This window comes from Oxyura jamaicensis, chromosome 22 (assembly GCF_011077185.1).
Source record: "Oxyura jamaicensis isolate SHBP4307 breed ruddy duck chromosome 22, BPBGC_Ojam_1.0, whole genome shotgun sequence".
Lineage (NCBI taxonomy): Eukaryota > Metazoa > Chordata > Aves > Anseriformes > Anatidae > Oxyura > Oxyura jamaicensis.
In genome coordinates this window covers 245,738-268,285 of record NC_048914.1, presented here as the reverse complement: position 1 = coordinate 268,285, position 22,548 = coordinate 245,738, and the positions used below count along the sequence as shown (strand labels likewise).

At 46.1% G+C, this 22,548-nt stretch overlaps 1 protein-coding gene and 1 long non-coding RNA gene across 3 annotated transcripts; one reads left to right on the top strand and one right to left on the bottom strand.

Moving 5' to 3' along the window:
- Positions 1-140: 140 nt before the first annotated feature.
- TACR1 (tachykinin receptor 1) lies at positions 141-22,074 on the bottom strand. The gene is made up of 6 exons (XM_035345005.1): positions 21,341-22,074; positions 9,069-9,263; positions 4,747-4,897; positions 4,256-4,452; positions 1,756-3,861; positions 141-1,696 (listed from the first exon to the last, which is right to left on the bottom strand). The coding sequence occupies exons 1-5, from the start codon at positions 21,739-21,741 to the stop codon at positions 3,570-3,572; spliced, it is 1,236 nt and encodes a 411-aa protein (XP_035200896.1). The 5' UTR covers positions 21,742-22,074; the 3' UTR covers positions 141-1,696; positions 1,756-3,569.
- Positions 3,761-8,740, top strand: LOC118177365. 2 transcript variants are annotated; one of them, XR_004755767.1, is made up of 3 exons: positions 3,761-3,894; positions 7,065-7,165; positions 8,617-8,740. It is a non-coding gene; the product is annotated as an uncharacterized LOC118177365 (long non-coding RNA). The 2 variants fall into 2 exon arrangements; XR_004755766.1 differs by lacking the exon at positions 3,761-3,894 and having other exon boundaries at positions 6,533-7,165.
- Positions 22,075-22,548: the final 474 nt, after the last annotated feature.

Genomic DNA, 22,548 nt, shown 5'->3' with positions numbered 1-22,548 from the left:
CAGTGGATGGGCAGCCTTTTGCTTGTCTGCTGTGTATCCTGTTGCAAGCACTACAAACAACTAGGATTTATATCAGCTGCTTTGCTTTGATTTCCACATTTCAAAAGCTGTCTAATTTTTCTGGCAAGCAGAATCTAACATGGCTTTTGCTGTTTTTTATTTCAAGCTGGTGGGATATAAATGGTTACACAGGGAACAGTGTGTTAGTGATGTTATTTAGGAGCAATTGAGTAGACATCAAGGTATGTAAGGAGGCAAGAATGGAAACCCGAGTTTATTTCAATCCTGGGGGATGGGGAGGAAGGGGAAGCAGGGAGGGGGAAGGTAATGGCTTTCAGAACTCCCTTCTGCAATGGTTTTGGCTTGGAGTGCACCGTAACTGGGTTTTTGCAGTTCCCCTTTATGATGGCAGGAATTATCTGTATGTCTCCAAGTAGGAGATAGCAGAGGATGTGTGCAGACCTGGTGAGTGATTCTCTCCAGATGCTGTTTTGCATTTCAGAGAGTCAGGAAAGAGACAAAGAAACTCTCTGGCTTTGCAATTGAATTTCTAATCAAAGATCTGAAAGCAAAACAGAAAAACAAGCTTAATAAAATAGCAAAAGTCTCTGTATTATAGCTGGCCTGTTTGAAGGGCAAGCTGGAAATATTGCAGAGACTTGGCTGGTATGGGTAGATGTCCCACCCCCAAGTCCAGGCAGGGCTGTCTCTTTCTGGGCTTTTCAATATTCATAAGACTTTTCTGTGACTTTTGCGCAGAGAGAACATCCCAAGGTTGGTGTAACCAGCACATCATAAGCATGTTCGTGATGCATGTCATAAGCATGGACACAGACCTGGCCCAAACATCCCATCGCACAGGTTGGACTAGATCCTAGATGTGAAAATACTCATCCCTGTTCCTGCCCTCACGAATAAAACAACTTGGCATTTGAAGGGGGGAAAAACTCTTGGCTTGGACGTGTTGTACCCATTTACACAGAGCATTTTGGTTTTCCTGCATTGGCCTCTGTCTGGTAAGAGCATCCCCTGGACATGTTCCCACCAGGCTGGCTCCACTGTGGTCATGGGCACTGTTTATTACAGGTAGGAATTTTGCCCACTTTTTTTCAAGAGATAGTTTACAGGATGCACAAGAAGCATTTCAGACGGTGTACTGTCAACTTGAATTAAGGTCTACATGCACACTCTTGTGTTTTTTTTTTCCCCATGTTTCAAGCTGTGCATTGCTTGTGAGAAGACAGTTGTCATTTCTCTGCACATCTCATGATCACTGCATCCTTTGGACATCAGACATGGAAGAGAAAAGGGCAAAATAGTTATTCTTCTACACATTATATTATATATGAATGCTGACTTCTGTAGGCTCACAGGCTGATACAAACTCGTGTGTGCATGGATGGCATGTATAGACCAGATCTCTGCTTGCCTTACTTGGCTCTCTAGTGTACTTCAAGAGATTTGGTTTTGCCTTGACTTTGAGTTAGAGTTAGCAGCTGGAAGAAAATCAGAGTTTGGCTCAGGTTTGTAGCACCTACTCATGTATTGGCAGTACAGCTCCTATGGTGTTTGTGGAAAAGTTTTATAGTCTAACCCTTGAGTTAAAACCCTTGGCATCACCCATACCTCTGATCACTGCTACCTGGGGCTTGTGTTCTTTGCAAAACCAATCCCCAGGCAGTCCTGTGCCTTTCCCCTGTTCTAAGTCACAGTGTTACAAGGAGGCAGTGGCAAGGGAATGTGTCTTAAGGTGACAAGAACAGCCAGGAGTAGAAGTTTAAGCATATTCCAGCACATGCACAAAACACACAGCAGTTTGTAATGCTGCGTAGTTGCAGTGGTCGGGAAGAGCATGGAAGTGGCTGGAAGAGCTGTTCATCACAGGTGGCCTTTGGGAGGATTTAGGGTAAAGGTGAAGATGGTGGTTCCTGTCAATCCTTTGCAGCTGCATTCATTTAATTTCTGCTCATGACATTGCTTGACTATGTGTATATTATCTCCAAAAACTACTCAAGCTGGGGATTTATTAATAACTATATCTTCCAAGAGACAGATTGGAGGCTGAATTGTTGACAAGCTCCAAATCTCTACTTTACTCTCCATATCTCTGCTTTACTTCCAAAAATTGCTGTGTTCTCAGCAGGGTCTGATGTTTGGCTACTTTAAAATGAATGAGCCATTTTCCATCATGCATTTTTGCATCGTTTCTGTTTTGCAGTTAATCCACCTTAGGAGTCTGATTTCTGCACCAAAAAGTGCGAGATTATACCAGCAACTCCTGAGCAGGAAGGAGCAGTCAATATAACAGCCCCCACACTTGTGGGTTAGTTCCCAACAAACCAAGTTTGCCAACTTCTCATTTTATTTAATTCCACCCACCCCAACCCCCCTTGAGTGTATCTTCATACATACATTTACTGACCAAAGGAGCCCTTGCTGTGAACAGCTCCAGTGAAACATTGCACCATCTTAACAGGACTTAAACATAAAATATATCCTAGTTACACATCATAAACTTAATGTTTTATGCACAAGGTAGGGAGAGGAAAAAATAATTTTTTCCTGATTAAAAAAAAATATATATATATCCAAGGAAGTGAAAGTGAATCATTTCAACCCTCCTCTGAGTAAAAAAAATGATGTCACCCTTCAAACTTTTTATGTTGTGCCCCTTTCTGGTTGGCTCTAGATATTTCCAAGCTGTGAAAAACTTTTCAGTACATTTAGTCAATTCTTCTCTAGACCTCCACAGGCTTCCAAAATCTATTCAAGGCACACCTCCTTGGGCCTTTTAGGAAATCACAGTGATTGATTTTGGCACATATGGTTGATTAGTGGCAACCAAAGTCTGGCTTAGTTCTGAATCCCTTTGCAGTGCCCTGTTTGATGCAAAGCTGTGTAGTGGAGTGGCGTTCTGAAGAATACCATCATGCAGAGGAATGCAGGTACTAGAGATGATCTGAGACTGGTGCAAAAACACCAGGCTCTGAGACAAAGCACTGAGTGGCTGAGGGTACACCTTGTATATACAAACTCCTGAAGCTGAAAACAGCATTTTTTGCTGGATTTTTGTATTGTATACCCCTATGGATACTCAACCAGGAATGACAGAATTAAATTAATGGTAGGAACAGGAAATACTGGTTCATTTTTCTGGGGAGGCTGAATGCACTGGGAGACACCTGCTGCCTTGCACAGAGCAAGGAAGTGCCTGCCAACACTGTACTTATGGTTTAGGAGAAACCCTCAGCTATGTTCCATTTCTGCATCCTACCCACTCACCCTGGCAGGCTGGACAGGCAGCAAGCAAGGTAGAGGCCAGAAAACCCTTATTTACATTTGGACATGAGTCATAATGGAGCACCATGAAACCAGTCCATAGCTTTTGCCCTCAGGTTCACCCGAGGACAGCAGGTGAGTGAACAGCACAGCAAGAGGCGATAACACAGAAAAGCCGACACGCTGCGAAACAGGGTGATGATGCTGGTTGGATCAAGTGCTGGAGCATCCCAGTGAGAGAAAGTGTATGGCAGGACTCTCATGGGTGCCTGATGGAGCCTGGGAGCTGATTAGGTGAGTGTGTTGGAGTAGAAGCTGAAGCTTTCGGAGACAGTTTTGGAGTCACTGCGGGAGGAGCCATTGGAGGTCATGTCTGCAGAGAGACGTTTGGCCTTGTTGCTCTCCTCCAGCTCCTCCTCAGCAGCACCAACTGCTAAGGATACGGTGGTCTCTATCCGGCTGACCTTGTACATGCTGCTCTGTGTCTGCAGGTACCTGGCTGACTTCATTTCCAGGCCCTCATACTCACCAGCGCTGACAAATGGGCACCATCGAAATGCATGCTTGAAGCCTACACGAAACCTGCCAGGGCAGAAGAGATGGGGAAAGGCAGAGGTGAGGAATGTGCGGATGTGGAAAGGACACTATCATGTGTGTGAGGCCAGAGCTAAGCACTGCAAAACAATGAAAAAAATGCTACTTTCCACTAAGTGGTGAAAAAAACACACTGATAAATCCCAGTTAAGTGTGAGGGCTGTCTTGATACATGCCTCATATCCTGCAGAGGCTTTAGGAAAGACTTATTAAGGTAAGTCTTGTATTATCCCCACAATACAAGCAGCCCCTAGCAGAGTATGGAACAGAGCCATCCTGGAAAATCTCTCCATTCAAAGTCTCCTCCATCAGATTCCTCTGTGTTTCCATCCTCTCCACACCCTGCTGTGCTGAGATGCTGCTGAAAGTAATTCAAACCTACCTGTCATTGAGGCAGCAGTAGATGATGGGGTTGTACATGGTGGAGCTCATGGCCAGCCACATGATAGCCAGGTAGACCTGTTGAATGAACTTCTGAAGGTACCATTCACGGTTGAAATACTGCAGGGTGAAGTAGATGTGGTAGGGTAGCCAGCAAAGTGCGAATGTGCACACCACGATAATCATCATCTTCACCACCTGTGAGGAGAAGAGAGGGCAGGGAAGCAAAGTCATCTCTTGACACCCCAGAGGTGGATTGTCACACTCCAAGAGGGGCCACTTTGTCTTGCCTTGGAGACCTTTCCAATGAGGAACACATGGCCAACACCTTGACTAAACCATGCAAGGTCATGGAGGACACACATATGCAGGACACATCCTGCACCATTAGCAAAAACAAGGAAACAAATCATGATCTGTTTCCACCTTGATAAACTCTTTTTGGCTGTGGTTATTTGGGATTGAGCTCCTACTGTGCCTGAAGCTCCTTACCTTCCGCTTAGCCGAGACCTGCTCATGGTAGCGGTCTGAGGAGTCACCAGGTATCTCACTTGCCCAGAGGGTGATGCTGACCACAGTGTAGGCGCACCCTATCACCAGGAGCGGTAAAAAGTAGATCAGGACGGTCATGCAGAAGTGATACCTAGAAAAAGTGATGGATGTTGAGTGTGTCCTCTACCTATTTAGTTTTTTTCCTTGCAAACCGATCTTGCAAGCAGAGTTTCACAGGGGCAGAGGGAATTTGGCACGATTCCTGCAGACAAGTTGACTGCAGATCTTGGGGTTATGAAGAACTCCCTAGTTTCATCCCAATCTCCTCCAAGCCTCCACTACTGTCTTTTGGCATACTGGCACCCTCCTGAGATGGGATAGATAGGACTTGTATTTGCTTTGTATAGCAAGGACACCTTAGCTGATGTGGCTCTACTATCACTTGTACTCCACTTACACCCCAATGTATCCTAAAGATGAAAGCTCACTCTTATCAGACCTTTCATCTAGCAGTCCTGTGCAATTTTTGTTTTGTGTTTTTATTTTTATTTTTATTTTTTTTTCTCTTTTTTTAACATTTAAAGAATGGTAACATTAAGCTGAAGAGAGATGCAGGATTTCCCTGCATGGCAAATGCTGAGTCTTGGATGCACCTTGCCTGAATCCTGATCCACTGTAGGTTTGGCCAGGCTCAGGCAGCAGAAGGCATAATCCTGGTCCCCTCTGCCAAAAACACAGCTGTGAACAGCTTGAACAGCTGTGTGCAAAAGACACATGACAGTTATCTTTTACTTTCTTTCTTTTTTTTTTTTTTTCCAGTTTATAATTGCAAAGCCAGAGCTCAGAGCAGGGCTGCACCAGCTGATGCTCTCACCTAGAGAAAGCCACAGCATGAGCTGTGGGAACATCCTGCTAGCAAAAGATCAATGTAAGGTTTATAAAGACAATATGGTAGAAATAGACTTTGCATCCATTGTAGCACTGGTCCATGCTGTATTTCTTCCCAGTGTCAATCCAACTGGTTCATTTGGACTTGTGAGCCTGGTAGCATCTTGAAGGGATGATTCGCAGGTGCAGTGAGACTGACTGTCAGCACACAGGGAAGGCAGAACTGGGTAACAGAAATATTTTCTTAAACCTGGTGCATATAGTTGAGAAAAGCAATGTGTTAGGGTCCTTCGATGCCACGCACTGGGTCACACACAAATTTTATGTGGTATTATTACACCTAAACCCTTCCCTGTCATAGAGCTTTTTAAAAACTTTCCTGTGAATTCATCACCTGTGTTAGTTTTCCAGACTCATGGAAAGGGCAGGATCTTTGCATACTTTTTATAACATGGATAAGTAAGCATAAAATCAAATGAGAGTCTGAACTAAATAGTTAGCACAGATTTGGGTTTGTTTTGCTATGAAGTCAGTGGGAACTATGAAAGGTTACAATAGCCATTGGGATTACAGGGGGTTCAGGAAAGGATTTGTATTAAATAGTAACTGCTTTTTTTAAACAACAACAACAAAAAACTAACTTTAAATGCTGTTTTTAACAAACAGGAAGGGAATGGCTGGTCTGACCTTGCAGGTTGCTTCCTACCATCAATGCTTGCAAAAACCTCTCTTCCCTGCAGAAAGACAAGTGATAGCGCCACAGTTTTCCAACAGCTTTAGGGTACTTGCAAGAATTTTCAGGGAGCTACAGCAGTGCTAAGTGGTGTATGTGCCCATTTCAAATGCAGGGTGCTGCATGTGTTCAAGGCAGTTCAGGCTCTGTAGCCTTGCACTCACTTGTCCTCCTAGGAGCTATGATTAAATAATCCCTCCGAAGTATAATGAATGGGTCAGGCTCGTCATGCCTGATGAAACTCCTGCTGCTCTGGCAGGGATGGGGTTGGCCCCGGACCCATGCTGCCATGCCATCTCCTCGTTTTGTACCTGCAATCTCATTTGGCCTCCTCTCCACCCAGCACTAATTGCATTTCAGCCGGATTTTGTAGGGCTGTTTTCTATTTTGCTAATTAAAGAGGCATCTCTGTGGCTCCACAATGAGGCTTTTGTTCTTCCCGTGCAAAGCAGGGTCTTAAACCAGAAGCAAACTCTTGAGGGTGATGCAGAAAAGCCCCAGAGCAAACAGAAGAGCCATTAAAATAATGCAAGCAAGAGGTACCCTCATTTTCAGAGCTACCTGGGCATGGTGGGGAGAGAGATTTCCAAAGCACCCTGCTGTGTTTTTAGTTTGTTTGTTTTTGTGGGGTTTTTGTTTAGTTTGGTTTTTGAACTTCAGGTGCTGAAAACCATCTATTTGTTATTCTGTCTTCAAGGACTGCAGTATCAAGCCACTTAGAAAAGCCTGGATTTTGCATGTAAAGGTCTTCAGTGTGAAGATTTAGGGTCTCGTACAGGATGGAGGAGCCCAGAGGAGGTAAGGGATAGGGGCATGAGAGGAGAGGACATGCTCCTTTTGCCTTGCAAAGGCCAGGTTGTTGCTACAGGCTGTTATTTCCTAGAGAAGATGGCAAGTGGAGCAGCTTTTCCACTTCCTTTAACAAACCAAAATGGCAACTAATGAGATCAGAATAGATCAGACATCCATTTCAAAATCAAAAGTGGGAGAGAGAATCAGTAGTTAGCAGCAGCCAGCAGCTGCTGAATCCAATGTAGCTTAGTTGCCAGCTCCTGTTGCAGATACGGCACCTCCTGCTACTGTCTACTTCCTTAAATAACTGCACCGAGGCCATGCAAGCAGGAAGGGTGTTTGACAGTGGCCCAAACACTCATCCGTGCAGAGTTATTTTGGGACAATAAAATAACATCTTGTGCTCTGCACAGTGTGAGTTTGTATGGTCTGGAGAGCCTCTGCTATGCTCAGCCTGAGCTGCAATTTATTTTCCATCCCCACCAAATATTCAGACTTCAGTCTGTTAAAAAGATTAAGCTTAGCATCTGCTTTCCTGGCTGCCCTCAACTGCCTGCAGAGCCTCCAGTTCGCCAAAGAGCATGGGATGCTCAGGCTTTGAAGTGGCACCCAGCTTCCAGCAGCAAATTATTTATGGATTAATAGTGGCATTTTTCTCTCAAATTAGCTCTTGAAAAGGTGATGGTCCTGTCATAAAATCATAAAGGTTGGAAAAGACATTCAAGATCATCTGCTCCAACCATCCCCCTACCACCAATATAACCCACTAAACCATGTCGTATCGCTGAACAGCAAATGATCTGTCAAAGTGTTGCCCTGAGCTTGCACTGCTCACTGCTTCAGTCTGGGGAACCTGGGGACTCAGCCCCATCCTGGCCACATGGGCTGAGTTTCTTGCACTGGTCCAGAATAATTAAGGATGAAGACACCTCTGGAGGTCAGCTGGGTGAGCCCCAGCTTATTTCCTGCCTTGCAGGGAGACCTTTGCCAGTGTCAGGTTGGCTTTGAACACCTCTTCATGCATGTGTGTTCCCTGCTTTGGCTCCAGTACAATTTCACAACACTAATTCATTGGTCCATGGAACTGGAGATCACAAATGCCTTTTTAAATTTTTTTCTTTTTCCTTAACTCATGACATTTAACTCACTGCATGACTCACAGACTTCAAAGAGCAAACCATGAAGGACTGCATGCTGGCAGTCCAGTGGGGTTGCCCAGACCTATTGGAAATGCCAGATTTAATTAGGTGGTACATTATCGTGTAGGAAGGAGGTGCTTGCTGAGCCCTCCTAGCCAAACACTCACCTTCCAGCCTGAGCTGAGCCTCTTTTAAGAGCTTGTTTTTTAAGCAGCTTAGTGATTTTGGGGGCATTTGGACTCAGCACACCCCAAAACAGATTTCTCTATTATTGTCTGGCCAAGATACACCTGACAAAACCCTGTTTGCTTCTTACAGGAATAACTCGCACCTCCAGGAAGCTTTTAGAGACATAGGTTGCGGAAAAAGAGCTGCAAAAAAGAAAGCTATGTCTGCGTGTGTGACTAAGCCTCCAAGGGCAATGAAGACCACATCCCACAGCCAAAATATTGTACCTTAGCAGTTTTACATTAGTTTCTCTCAAGGATTAGCATCCCAGAAGTGCTGCAAGTGTGGCAGAGCATGAGGCAATGTTTGGACTACAAGCAGCACCAAACTCATTTTAATTAACCTTAATACGCCCCAAGATGTCATGGATGGAGATTTTGCTACTGTCCACCAGGTAGCACCAGCTTTACCTAGGGTAGGGAGAGGATTTCTTCATCACAAGTGTCCTTCAGCCCTTCCCACCCTTCCCACTTTTTTTTTTTTTTTTTTTAATATATTTTTATACATTAACTTGTCACTGCTGCTGGGAAAGTCCAACTCACGTTTTTCCATACACATCAGTGCTGTGCTCTGGCCATGCCACCAGACACACCAGCCGGCCTGGAAGCTTCTCCATCACTGAGTAGTAACCCTGGGGGAAGGCCAGCAGGAATGCCAGGAGCCAGATGACACCAATGACCACCTTGGTGGCAGTGGCTGAGAGCCGGGGTTGCAGTGGGTGGATAATAGCCATGTACCTGCAAGGGGGGGAAGAGAAGAAATCAAGGCTTGAAAGTCCCTACATTGCAGCTGCTGTCTCAACTCTCCCATGTGTGGGTTGTACTTTTGACACTACCTTTGTGCATCCTGGGAGCCCCCCACACCACACAAAAAACATCAAATAATCCCTTCTGGGAGGGGTTCCCAGCCAATTCTCTTTCAGCAACCTCACCTTGAGATTTGAGTCCCATTTGTGACAGCTTTAAGCTGAAAAACAGCTTCACTAACACAACCAGCAACCAGCTGCTTCTGCAAAGACCAATTTGTACAATGCCTTGTGCGATGCTGCCATCTGGCAGCACCTGCTTTGGCAGCACCCAATAGTTTTGCACCCAGGCAAAATCATATCTATACAGTAGATCAGAATGCCAAGTATTATAAACAGGAGAACTGAAAATAAGTATACAGGAGTGGCACAGGTGAGGCAATCCAAGCTGTCACCTTTGTCTGCCTGGCCTATGGGATCTTTCACCCTGAACATTAGTTGTCATACATGAGGCAGACTCCAGCAGCGACAGGGCAGATTGAATTTATCCTTCTGCAAATCTGGTATTGCAAAGCTGACAGCAGTGCTGGAAGGATTAAGTGAGCATGTTGGAAATTTATTTCCCTCCCCCATAACAAGCTTCAGAAAGAGCTGCTATCATATAACAAGGTGACACACTGCATTGTTCTGCATGTGTTACCACCCAGGGCGTATGCAGCCTTCTCTATTTCTCTCCTCACCCCAACTCCTTTCAGATGATGGACAGTTTTTTCTTTTAAATTTTTCGTAGATGAAAAGTACTCCCTGTGTTGCATTTTTGTGTGGCCATTTGCTGAGATAAAGGTGCAGGGCTTAATATTGACATATGCAGGAGGCACTGCCATCAGCTCTTCCTCTGCCCTGGGGTACCAAACCTTATCAGCTTTGTTCAGCTGAAAATTCACCTGATAATTATTCCTCTGTAATCTCCACCAGCTGTTTTGGTACCTGAAATGGAAGCTGGTTAGGAAGAGTGAAGGCAATGGGTGTTAGCACTGCTCTCACACAGTGGCCAGCAATGCACTTAAGGGTCTATGAGGCCTCCTGGTTTCTGCATCCACATTGCTCATTTTCCTCTCACTGGACCACAGCCAGAGCTGGATGAGGTTTGGTTGGGTTTTAGCACAGGGTTCAAAGTGTTTTATCCCGTGTGTCTGCTCCCGAGAAGCAAGGTGTCATTGCACCCAAGTTTGCAGCTGTGCTCAACCCAACAGTTCAATTTCAAAAATGTGAAAGGTGGAAAATGAGGGATTTCTGAGAAAGTTGAGCCATTTCTGTTGAAATATTTGCCTGGAAAAACATCTGAATTTGCGACCTCTGGAAAGCAAACCAGCACCTGATTGCAACCAGCCAGAAATGCTCTTACATCTCTGACCTAATTTCTACCTATGAACTTTGGAGGACTTTACTCATCAGTATAAAGCACTTTATGGCTGCAGAAGCCGTTGTAGGTGATAAAATGTCCAAATAATTACTGAAATGATTAACTAAACTGCAAGCACATTGCATAGAAACCTTTCCAACTGCCATCGATTTGTTTGCAATGCTACCTGCTCTTGCATTCTTGATGGTGAGAAGACAGCAAAATTAGTAAGACCACCACACAGAAGAGCCAAGGAAGAAAAGAAATGCACCAGCATTGCAAGGACAGGGTCAGGGAGCAGGAGGGAGTTAACTAGTGGTGTTTTGGGTAAAACTGCCCCTAAATTCTATTTTTTGGCAGCAATTTCCAAACTGCCAGTCCTAAGTGACATCTGAAATAGTCCCTTGGGGATACTCTGGGCTTCAGCCGTCTATCAGGAATAAAAATGAAAATCATATCAGTTCTCACAGACGGGCTTTGACAGGGAATTAAAAAATATAATAAAATGGGTCTGTGCTCCTTGGATGAGCTGGTCTTATGGACCACAAAAATGCTGGGGATAGATTAAAATGTACAAACATCCTGAAAATAATTAGACCATTATTTCATATTAAGATATCATAGAATTATATGCTAATTGTATCACTAAGCAGAAAATTGTCCTAACATTTTAAGAACTGTTTCCTTTTTATCTTTTCCATGAAAAGTGTGGAGAAGGGGGGAGCAGAGAATATGGTTTTGTGGCCTCTTTAGCTCAGATGACAGTCACTGTCTAGCTTATGTTGGGGTGGAAAAGCATCGATATGGGAAGTAAATCAGTTTCTTTTGGTTTCCTCCAGTGCTGGGTCTGTCCATCTCAAATAACTTTCATTTTCTTGCTGATGAGTTGGACTTTACACATTCTCTACCCTGTAAGTTTGTGTGTTCCTGTGTGTGCAGTTCTGGGAATGCAGCTGCAACCCCCAGAGTATCTGCAAGATGCTAGTGGGCATTTGGCCCCACGTGCAGTTGTGGGCAGGTGGTTTTCAGCATTGGACTTTAAGGCATCAGCAGAGTTTAAGTGCCAGGGAGCTATGCCCTCTTCAGCTCGGCCCCACAGGTCCCAACCATGCATGTGAGAAGCAGGCTCTCAAAAGCAGGCTAATGGGTTTATTAGCTCATATTTCTCCTCACAAAGTCTCTCTGTGGCCCCAACTTGTCCATCTCCCTGTATGCTATTAGAGAGATATATTTCTTTCTCCACCATCCAAGAAGGTGGTTTTCTTGACTGTAAAGGAACTGGGTGTTGCAGCTTGCCGGGGAGCAATCATTCTCAGGAGGCAAGAAAGAGGGGGGACACTCCTGTATGAGTACCCTACCCTCGCCACTGCAGCATGCAGCAGGTAAAGAAACACCATGGGCTCTTGAAGTCACAATTCTTCATGGGGAATCCTTTTAGTTGAGGATTTAAGGGCAGATTTCATACATTAGGGAAAGGTTTATTTCCTGCTGCTCTGCAGGTGGTGCAAGGTCTGGAGCACCAGGAACAGGGGTGTTTGCCTTTGTATTAGGCTGCAGAAGATGTCGGGTCAGGAAGACTTAATGATACCTGTTCTTCAAGATAAAGTGACCTGCAGTTGCTCACCTTTTGGATGGGTGTCCCCCACATTCAAGCAAAAAACTGCAGATTTTGCAAGCCCAGTGCTGCTCAGCTTATTGCAGGAGAGACCCAATGCTGTGCAGTAGCACATCCCCTACTCCTTTCCCCCCAAAATGGCCACCACTCCGCAGTGGGGCTGGTGATGGCTCCATTTGTCAACAGCTTAATAAATCCACCCCATTTAATTGGCCTAGCAGTAAAGGACACAACTTTATGCCAGATACTTTCCTTTTTTTCTGCTCAATGACATAGGCAATGCCATTTGCTGTTGTTTAACCTTTTTGTTGCATTTTGGAGGGGGGGTTGTTACAATGACGATGGAATAGCATTCGAGTACAATGCCAGGGTAACTAGGGTAACTCTAAGTGTATCAGTTATTAAATATATAGGTGGCTACACTGCCTCAAACGTACTATTCATCACATCTGGAAATCTGCGGTATACCTGGATAACTAACATTACACAATTCTTTCCACCCTCAAGAAGATGTGATTAAATAATAGCAAAAATTTATGAGGCATTTTTCATCCCAGAGTTTCCTTATCTTCTTCATTAAGTAATAAGGATACACTAGATAAGAGATGAGTAACCCATGGGATGCAGAATTTATGCTTTGTTTTACTGCCCAGCAGTTTCCCATCCTGAGTAAAGAGGGTTTTAGTGCAGTGTCAGTCCAGAGAGGGGCATGCAGCCTAGTCAAAATAGATGCCCTGGACTGAATTGGGTCAAATACTTGAAAGCAATTGCCTTGAGATCAAATTTTTGCCTGCAGGATGACACTCTGGGCATGGAACAGGTCCTTCTTACCCTAGAAAAACTTCTCAATGAGAAAAAAACTGCTTTTACCATAGAAACATTAATGTTGGAAAAGACGTTTGAGATCATCTGGTCCAACCATCCCCCTACCACCAATATTGCCCACTAAAACATGCCTCCAAGTACCACCACATCCAACCTTTCCTTAAACATCCCCAGAGATGGTGACTCCACCACCTCCTTGGGCAACCCGCTCCAGTGCCTAACCATGCCTTATGTGAGGACTGCATCACAACAGCATGAATGCAAAAATGCCACTCCTCCAGCAGGTTTGGACAACAAAACCCAGCCAATCTGCCTCGTCTTGTCATTCTGGCCTCAAATGCCACATATCTGATGATGTCTGAGGATGCTAGCCTGTCCTCAGACCCAAGCGATGCTCAACACTCTGGAAAGTATCTTCATCAAGCAGGAGGCTGCAGGTTTCTCACAGGCATTTCCCTGCAGCACCAATACAGCACAGCATCTTTGCATTTTGACAGCAATTCAATGTTTCCTTCAAGCACTATTAACAAGGACAAGTTAGCCACAGGCAAACAGTGACCCAAATTACGCCAGCAGCTTTGTGATCTCCCATGCCTTTCCAAATAGCACTCCTCACAATTCAAATGCCATGGCCACGTTTGGTTTGAAAAGCCAAATGCAGACAAAATAGGATCAAAGCCCAGTTATTTGCAGAAGGCTAGTAAGGAGGCATAAGGCTCCCTCCTGCATTCATCACATTTGCTGATAGTGCCAGGGTAGGATGGAAGAGGAGGACCCAAAGCACAACCTGGCCCTGTTGGGAGACTTTGTGCAGATGCTGTTATTTGAATCATCTGTAGGACCTCATTAACCACTGCCTAAAGAAAACAATTAGTCCTGGCACTGGTTTATAGCTGGGGAATGAAGGTGGGAAATACAGGGTTAATGACCCATGAGAGCTGTTGCACTTACTGCAATGTGTGAGTCTCACCAGGCCACTGAAGTCTTAAGAATAAATCAAGAAATCTATCAAATAAGTGAAATATCTCACCCGAGGCCCTCAAACTCCTATGGTAGCTTGTGCTAGCACCCACCCTGCAGATGAGCACTGTGATCACCTCAGAGGCATGTCTAAAACCTGAGTCTCCTACACCTCCCTGCCACCAAACTGTTCAAACTGCTGCTGTTTCATCATAGTTACACGTTTATTGCCACAGGGATTTTAAGCTCCCTCCTCTTTCCAAAGAAGGATGTAATTTATTTTTTGACAGGCTGAATTAATATCTAATGAGCAATGGAGAATTAATTCTGTCAGACCAGAGGCTATGTCTGGGAGCAGGGACATAAAGCATTTTTGATGAGTGACCCCTAACCCTGTCCACCCCCAGCCCCCTGCTTTCTAGCCCTGGCTGGGAAATCAAGGCTTCAAGCCAGCCCTGTGCTGGGTCTCCAGTGGCTTTGTAGAGTTTTTGTAGTGTTCAGCTGTGCTTGATTTTTTGAGAATGCAATAAGCTGCTTCTGTTATTGCTAGCTGGCATGTAGGAAATGGCACAGGGCAGCTGGCCTCAGTTTGCCCCTTCAGGCTCGTTTCACGCCCCCTTGCTCTTCATCTTCCAAATTACATCCCAGCAGAGCAAGATTACACATTGTCAGGCACAAATCAAAGTTCTGCCCTGCACTCCCCAGAAGACCATTAAGTCGAGATTAAAAAAAAAACACGCTATATTAGGGTGTAAATGACTAATTAATCTGTCTGTGCACTGATGTAATTTGTTCTCTCCAGAGGGTTTCTTTCTGCATTAATTGCCTCTTAGGGAAGGTGCTGGGTCACTGAGCTGGCGAATATATTCCCGGTATTCAGCTTGTTCATCCAACCTGGGAGTTCAAGCTTGCAAGCTGTAAATAATTTTCTGAGCCAATTTTTCTGCTGCAAATAATATGGGGTTGGAGAGATATTAACAGGTCTCAGCTGCAGGCTAGCAATTTTAGTAGCCACAGAGGTGAATTAAGGTTTGCAGATTTGATACTTATTCTGGAGCTCCTGCTGGCAAATTGATGGATCTTGAGACGCCTAATGTAATTTAAGCCATTTGGAGAAGAAAAAAAAAAAGTGGGGGGAGAGGGAGGGGAATGTAAATAAGATTCCATTTTGATTGCCTAGCCCTGCTTGCTGGTCTGGCAGCATTAGTGGTGGTGAATGTAGGAGAGGGGGGTATCTTAGTGATCAAAAGCAGCAACTTGGCTGAGGAGCTACAGGAGGTTGGTCCCACTGTATGTCATTTTTATAGCTGGTTTAGAGTATGAGTCGCATACTCATACAGGCTCCCCAGGGAAGTAGTCACTGCACCAAGCCTGTTAGAGTTTAAGAAGCATTTGGACTGTGCATTTAGTCACGTGGTTTAAAATTTTGGGTAGACCTGTGTGGTGCCAGGAGTTGGATTTGAAGATCCTTATGGGTCCCTTCCAACTCGGGATATTCTGATTCTATGTGCTGTGTCTTGGATTTAGGAGCAACGTAATTTTGATAATGCAGTGATGTTCTAGCTGTTGCAGGGCAGTGCTTACACTAAGGCAAGCACTTTTCTGCTTCTCCTACCTCCCTGACAGTGAGGAGAATGGGGGTGCACAATAAGCTGGGAGGGGACACAGCCAGGACAGCTGGCCCAAACTAGCCAAACAGATATTCCATACCAGACCATGTCATGTGGGTGGCTGGCTGGGGTGCAGGATGCAGCCTGAGGATGAGCTAGGCATTGGTCAGCAGGTGGTGAGCAATTGTGTTGGGCATCACATGATTTGTAGATTCTACTATTATTATCATCATCATCATCATTATTATTCTTTTCCTTTTTCTGTCCTATTAAACTGTCTTAATCTCAACCCATGAGCTTTTACTTTTTTTCCCCTCCCAGCTCTCTCCCTCATCCCGCTGGGGGGGTGATGGGGGAGGTGAGCGAACATCTGTGTGGTGTTTACTGGTCATGAAACTAATTTGGTGTTGGTACTCAGCACTGCCATCACCTTCATATTTCAGGAATCATCTTTCAAAAACTGCTAATTATTACACTCTTTCTACTGAGGGAGACAATCTATGAGGGGGACAGAGAGGACATTTTTCCCCACTTCTTCCCTCTCCCTTTCTCTTTCACCTTCCCCTTTTTCTCCAGGCTAGTTACAATAGCTCTTCAAAACTCTGAATATCCTTGGGATGTTCAAACCAGCATGTTTGTATTGTTACATCTCCTGAATGTATTTCAGGTTTTGTTTGAGGTTAAACAACCATTTAAGAATGCCATCCAGAGATCTGGCCCGGGGCAGGACAGTTATGAGTGGCAGGGAGGGTGGGAGAATATGGGCAGGCACCTATAACAGCAGAAACCTCTAGTGCTTTGGAACTTCACACCTGACCAAGTGCAGAATCCTAGAAAACTGTCAAAATGCTTGAAAAAGGTGTGTCATCACTCCGGCAATTCCAAAGAGACACAAATCACTTCAATGTGCTGGGGCTTGGCCTACGCTTACCAAGCCGTAATCAACACCACTCCAACCTGTGATGTGCCCCATGGCTAGGCCAGAGAACCACCCTGTGCCAGTGTCAGTCAACCCATATGCAAAACAAAACAATGGATGAGGAAGTCTGGTCATTTAGAAAGGAAAGGAACTCCTACTCAAAGAGGGGAGGAGGAAGAAGTCAATGAGGCAGGCTACCCCAGTGTAGGGCCATCACAGGGAACAGGAGGATGAAGAAAAAGAAAATCAGCAGTAACCACACAATCTCTGTCTCTGGGTGAACTGTGATATATGCAAAGAGTTTCCAGGCATTGTCCAGGCAAGCACATTGTTCCCTGGCTGCTGCAATGCTGGGATTGTAGGGCTGGTAGCCTGGAATTAGAGTGCACAGAAGCCAAGCAGCTGGGATCCTTCTCTGGGGAAGGGGGCATTGAGAAAGCCATTGGAAACGGGGCACAAGCCCTCAGCCTCTGTCAGGCGTGAAGGAAAGGAATCCCTTCAAGGAAGACATTGTGGGGTTGCTGAGGGTTGAAGAACAGCAGGTGTTGGCTGCTATCACAATGCTGCACCAGTGGCAATATCACACCAACTGAGACTCCCTGATTCCCATCCATAAGCTGAGTCATTGACTGGAGAGCCAAGGAGTGATCAGCAAGACTCATTCACTCTTTATCCTTCCTATATGGCCCATGCAGAGTGGAGGCTAATGGGAGACTATAGTTACTTGAATGAAGTCACACCACAGCTGAGTGCTGCCATGCCAGACATGCTAGAACTTCCATACAAACTGGAGTCAAAGGCAGCCCTGTAGGATGCCACAACTGATATTGCTAATGCATTTTTCTCCATCCCTTTGGCAGCAGAGTGCAGGCCCCAGTTTTCTTTCACTTGCAGGGGCATCCAGTCCACCTGGAATCAACTGTTCCAGGGGTGGAAACACAGCCCTACCATTTTCCAAGGAACGATGTAGACTGCACCAGAACAGGGGAAGGTCCTGAACACCTGCAGTACATCAGTGGCATTATTTTGAGGGGCAGCTCAGCAGAGAAAGTTTTTTGAAAAGGGAAGTAAGAGAGTCCAAGTCCTTCGGAAAGCTGATTTTGCCATAAAACAAAGTAAGGTCAAGGGACCTGCACAGGAGATCTGGTTTTTAGGAATAAAATGGATGATGGGCATGGTCAGATCTCATGGATGTGATCAACAAAAGAACAGCTGTTTCCACCAAAAGCAAAAAGGAAACACAAGCTTTCTTAGATGTTGTGGGTTTTTGTAATTCCAAATTACTGTCTGATTGTAATCCCTGTCTATGAAGTGACCCAGAAGAACAATGGTTTTAAGTGAGGCCCTGAGTAACAACAAGCCTTTGAACAAATTAAATGAGAGACTGTTCATGCAGTGGCCCTTGGGCCAGTTCTGGCAGGAGGAGATGCAAACAATGTGCTCTACACCACAGCTGCAGGGAATGGCCCCAGCTGGAGCCACTGGCAGTAAGCCAAAAGGAGACTTGAGGTTGACCTCTAGGGTTTTGGAGTTGGGGATACAGAGGAGCTGAGACCTGCTATCCTCCATGTGAAAAAGCAGCATATGAAGTGGTTCAAGCTGCTTCAGAAGTGGCTGGTATTGAAGCACAGCTCCTCTTGGCAACCTACCTGCTGGTGCTGGGCTGGATGTTCAAAGAGAGGGTCCACTCTACACATTTAGCAAAAGCCACCTTGTTAGTCAGCAGAAGGGGAGCTGCCAACCCAGCTGGCCAGGCCCAGTCCCACCTCTTACATATTGTAGGAGATAAAGTCCCTGTGGTGCACATAAAGGATGTGCTGGGGAATACAGTCTGGGTTATTCAAACCTCAGGCAAAGGCAAACCCATCCGTGGGATTGCTTTTGCTCAAGGACCTGGGTGCACTGATATGCTTGACAGCAAAGTACGTGACATACTGTCTAGTGCCAAATCAAGCTGCCTGGCCTCCAGTTCTGCAGGATGCTGAGACGCAGCATCATGGTTTTTCCTGAGCAGACAATACCAGCTGCCAACCTTGACTTCTGAATTTCCTGCCATTGTTGCATGGTTCAGAATAGTGCTTGGTATAAAATTAGTTTTATATTATTTTTTTTCCCCCCAAGTGGTTGTGCCCAGTCTGAAATAGGTCCTGGTAAAAGAGCAGTCCTAGGTTCAAGTAAAAGCCTTTTTCTTGCACAAATCCATGGCAGGCCTTGCAAAAAAAGCCAATGGGAGAATCAAACCCACTTCCCTTCCTTCCCTTCTTGTTCTCTCACAGATGCCATTACTCAGCTGTGCTGAGTCTTTCCAAGGTAATTTTGTACCTTCTGGTGAGGACATTCTGGAAACTGCTTGCAGAAAGCAAAAGTGGAGTTGATTTAGGTGAGCAATATGCAGCTGATGCTCCTCTGAGCCTTCAGGTTACATATTCAGCTGCTGTGATAGATGGCTTAATATACTTTGGGAAACAAAGCACATTCAGTTCCGCATTTCTATTTTTTGGTGAAAATCAGAACCGCAGTCATTTCAGATACTGCGCATATAGCTCATTTTGCTGTGCCTCCATGGCTCTGCTGCTCTTACACAGAGTACTGAAGTGAAGCATTTGCTTTTCATGTTACCACACCACTTTTTTTGCTTGCCATATTTTTTTTTTTTTTTTTTTCCCTTTTTGCGTTCCTGGAACAAGTTCCTGCATCTAATGCATTTAATTACTATTGTCAGGTTTCAGGCACAGGAAAACAGGCCATTTTCCAGCACTTAGAGTTGCTGCATGCTCTGTGCCTAGGGGTCAGAAAACAGGCTTTGCTGCCTCCATTCCCAAATTTCCCACCTCCCTCAAAATTTGGGGCCAAGAAATGCAGGAGGGAGCTCTGTGCAGGCAGATGGGACAATATTTGTATACCAAGGCTGCAGCTTCTTTCGGCTCCTACTTGGCAGGTGAGCCAGGCCTGCATGCATGAGTTTTGCAGTCCACCCATGAGAAAACCCAGCCTCTGTTAAGGGATCACACATGTAAGAAGAAACCTGGAAATACCAATTCCCCCCAAATTCAGCCCCAGGCTCCCAGACCTGCCTTTGCTCCTCCTTTTCCTCATTGTCCCCCAGCTTCCCTTGTTATATTTGCTTTTGCAGTTGTTCAGGGATGCAGACTGAAAGCTAATGGCAAGCTGAAAATTAAAAATAAATAAATAATGAAAAAAATCATCTGCCTAATTCATCCTAACCTGAAAGGGAATTTGCCCACTGATCCCCAACATCCTTAGAACAGACAGTCCTGAAACAGAGCCACCAACACCATCAGGTGGGAACAGAGCCATGCTGGTAGCATTCCTCTTTTTATTATCACTGCTTTTGTTTTCCTCACATCTCCAGTACCAGAGCTTTGCTATGTCCAACTGATTTTGGGGAGAGGCAGGCTCACAGGCTTATAACCACACCACAGCAAAACAAAACCTGAGCCTGTTTTTAATGACCATCATCCATCTCAAGCTCCATTTTCCAAGCTGTTAGTGTGTGACTTAAGGTAGAACTGTAGTTTCTTGCGGGGATATATCTGTGCCAGCTTATGCAGTACTTACACTTCAGCTCAAGATGTGCTGGCATAGGGTAGTGCAAATCTCCCCCACACTCCAAAGCCAAGATGTGTTTTACTCCCTAGAAAGAAGTACCAAAAGGAGGTATTGCAGAGCAGAGCTGTCTTCGGGGAAACATGCTGTACTGGAAAATGTGTTGTACTGGTATTCAAGAGGGAATTGCAAAGCTGCTTGGATGTATCGATTTATAGCTAGCGCTAATGTGAGGAAGCCATGAAATCAAAGACTGGGAGAGTGGGAAGAGGAAGTGAGGGAGTTGTATGCTGGAGATGCTTGGAGGAAGGACCTTGGCTTGGCTACTTTGTGTCTGTCAACCTCTGCCCCTGCCCTCTGAGGTGAGAAATGCAACATCCCTTGTGCCATTGCACCGTACCAATTGCTGCTGAACTTTCTATCCTGTAAAACTGCAAGTGGGATCTCACTCCACCAGCGGTCCCCAGCCAGTCAGCAGCACCCAGACAGGTGTCAGTAAAAGAAAAAGCAATTAAATATGCTGGCTACAGCCAAATGAAATGAATCTGTGGCATCTTCCTTCCCTTTGACTCCCAGTAACAAAATCAAAGCAGTTTTGCAAGATTCTGCAGCTTGGGGGAACATGCCAACAGGCAATACAACAACATGCACCTGCCAAGTTGAGACACCTTTCCTGAGCTCAAGCATCTCTCAGAGGCTCCTTAGGCAACCAAGATCAAGCAATAGGAAACACCTCCTACAGTACTGTGGCACAAGTTCAACACATGTATTTAGTGTCCCGAGGTGATGTCTTTTTGTGCTAAATATCAACTTTGCTTTTAAGTGAGAAGGTTGGGGAAAGAATGGATAGCTCTGGAGAGAAGCTGGGAAGGGAAAGGACAGAGCAATACAACAACCGCACACCCAATTACACACTACCAACATGCTCAGAATTAAAAAGCCTTCTCTTGAGCTCCTTTTGCAAAGGAGACAAAGAATTCCCTAAGCCACTTGAGAACAGGGTGAGGAGAGGGTTTTTTTCAAGCACCCTTACCAAAATGAGCTGTATTTTAATTGCAACATTCTCCTGCAGCCAGAGATCAGCTGGAGCTGAGCACAGCACCCAGGTAGAGGCAGCTCTGGAAAGCAGCACCCTGCAGGGTGGGTTTGGGGTTTGATGCTCAGAGCTCACCTGTCCAGGGCGATGGCTGTCATGGAGTAGATGCTGGCAAAGACAGCAGCAATGGGGAAAAAGTTGTGAAACTTGCAGTATAGCAGACCGTAGTACCACTCATTGTGGATGGCATAGGTGAAATTCACCACTGTGTTGAAGGCAGACATGGAGGCTTCAGCAAAAGCCAGGTTCACCAAGAAGTAGTTGGTGACAGTGCGCATCCTCTTGTGAGCCAGAATGATCCAGATCACCACCACATTCCCCACCACCGACACCACCACGATGAGAGTGTAGGCAACAGCCCACAGAGCCACCTGCCACGGGGGCTGAATGAACTGGTTGGCAAAAGAGTCATTCAGGGTTGTGTTGAACAGCCACTGGTGCTTCAGCTCTGCTTCCAGCGGCACAGCGTTATCCATTGCTGTGTGGTGCGGCCAGTCCAGGCACAGGGATGCTCTGAGGCACAGCACCCTTCTGCTTTAGGGTGCAGTAGCTCAGGGTGCAAGTATGTTTCAGGGCACAGGTCTCTCCTGGCTAGGCCACCGCAGATCAGAGAATGCAGAACGCTTGGGGAGCAAGAGCCTCCTGGTTCATAGCACAGCCACTTTGGGGTCGAGGATCCTCCGGACTCTAGACGCGGTTGGTTTGGGGGTGCGCACCTGGTTGAGGCTGCAGCTCCTTCCCGTCTCTGGGTGCAGCTGCAGCGGGGCGTACGGCCACGTCAGGGCGACGCCGCTCTCGGGGCACAGCGGCCATGCAGTCGCTGCCTCCGCAAGCTCCCAGGGGGGTCGGCAGGGGGGGTCAGTGGGCGACGCGTTGCTCCTCCTGGGCTGCAGTTCCCCCGCCCCGACCGCAGCCGCCACCGCAGAGCCGAGGCGCGGCCCCGGGTTTTATGGGCGGCGCGGGCGGCGCCAGCGAGTGCTGAGCGGAGCCGGAGCCCAGAGCCCTCCCCCGCCCCCCCCCCTCCCCGCTCCGCCCAGGCTTCTCGCAGCCTCCCTGAAGCTGCTTCGCCCCCTGAATTCCCCCGCTCTTGGGTTCCTGCTGAGGCGCTGACGGGCGTTTGGGTCGAGCCTGCCTGAAGCGAGCTGCGGTTCGTCTGAAAAAGTCGCTCGGAGTTTTAAACGTGCCTTGAGGCGTAAAGCTTACATGCAGCCCTTCCCATATTACAGCTGCGGTGTTTGCCCGATCAGGTTTATGCTGTGGTTGGTGAATGCTTTGCATCCCCT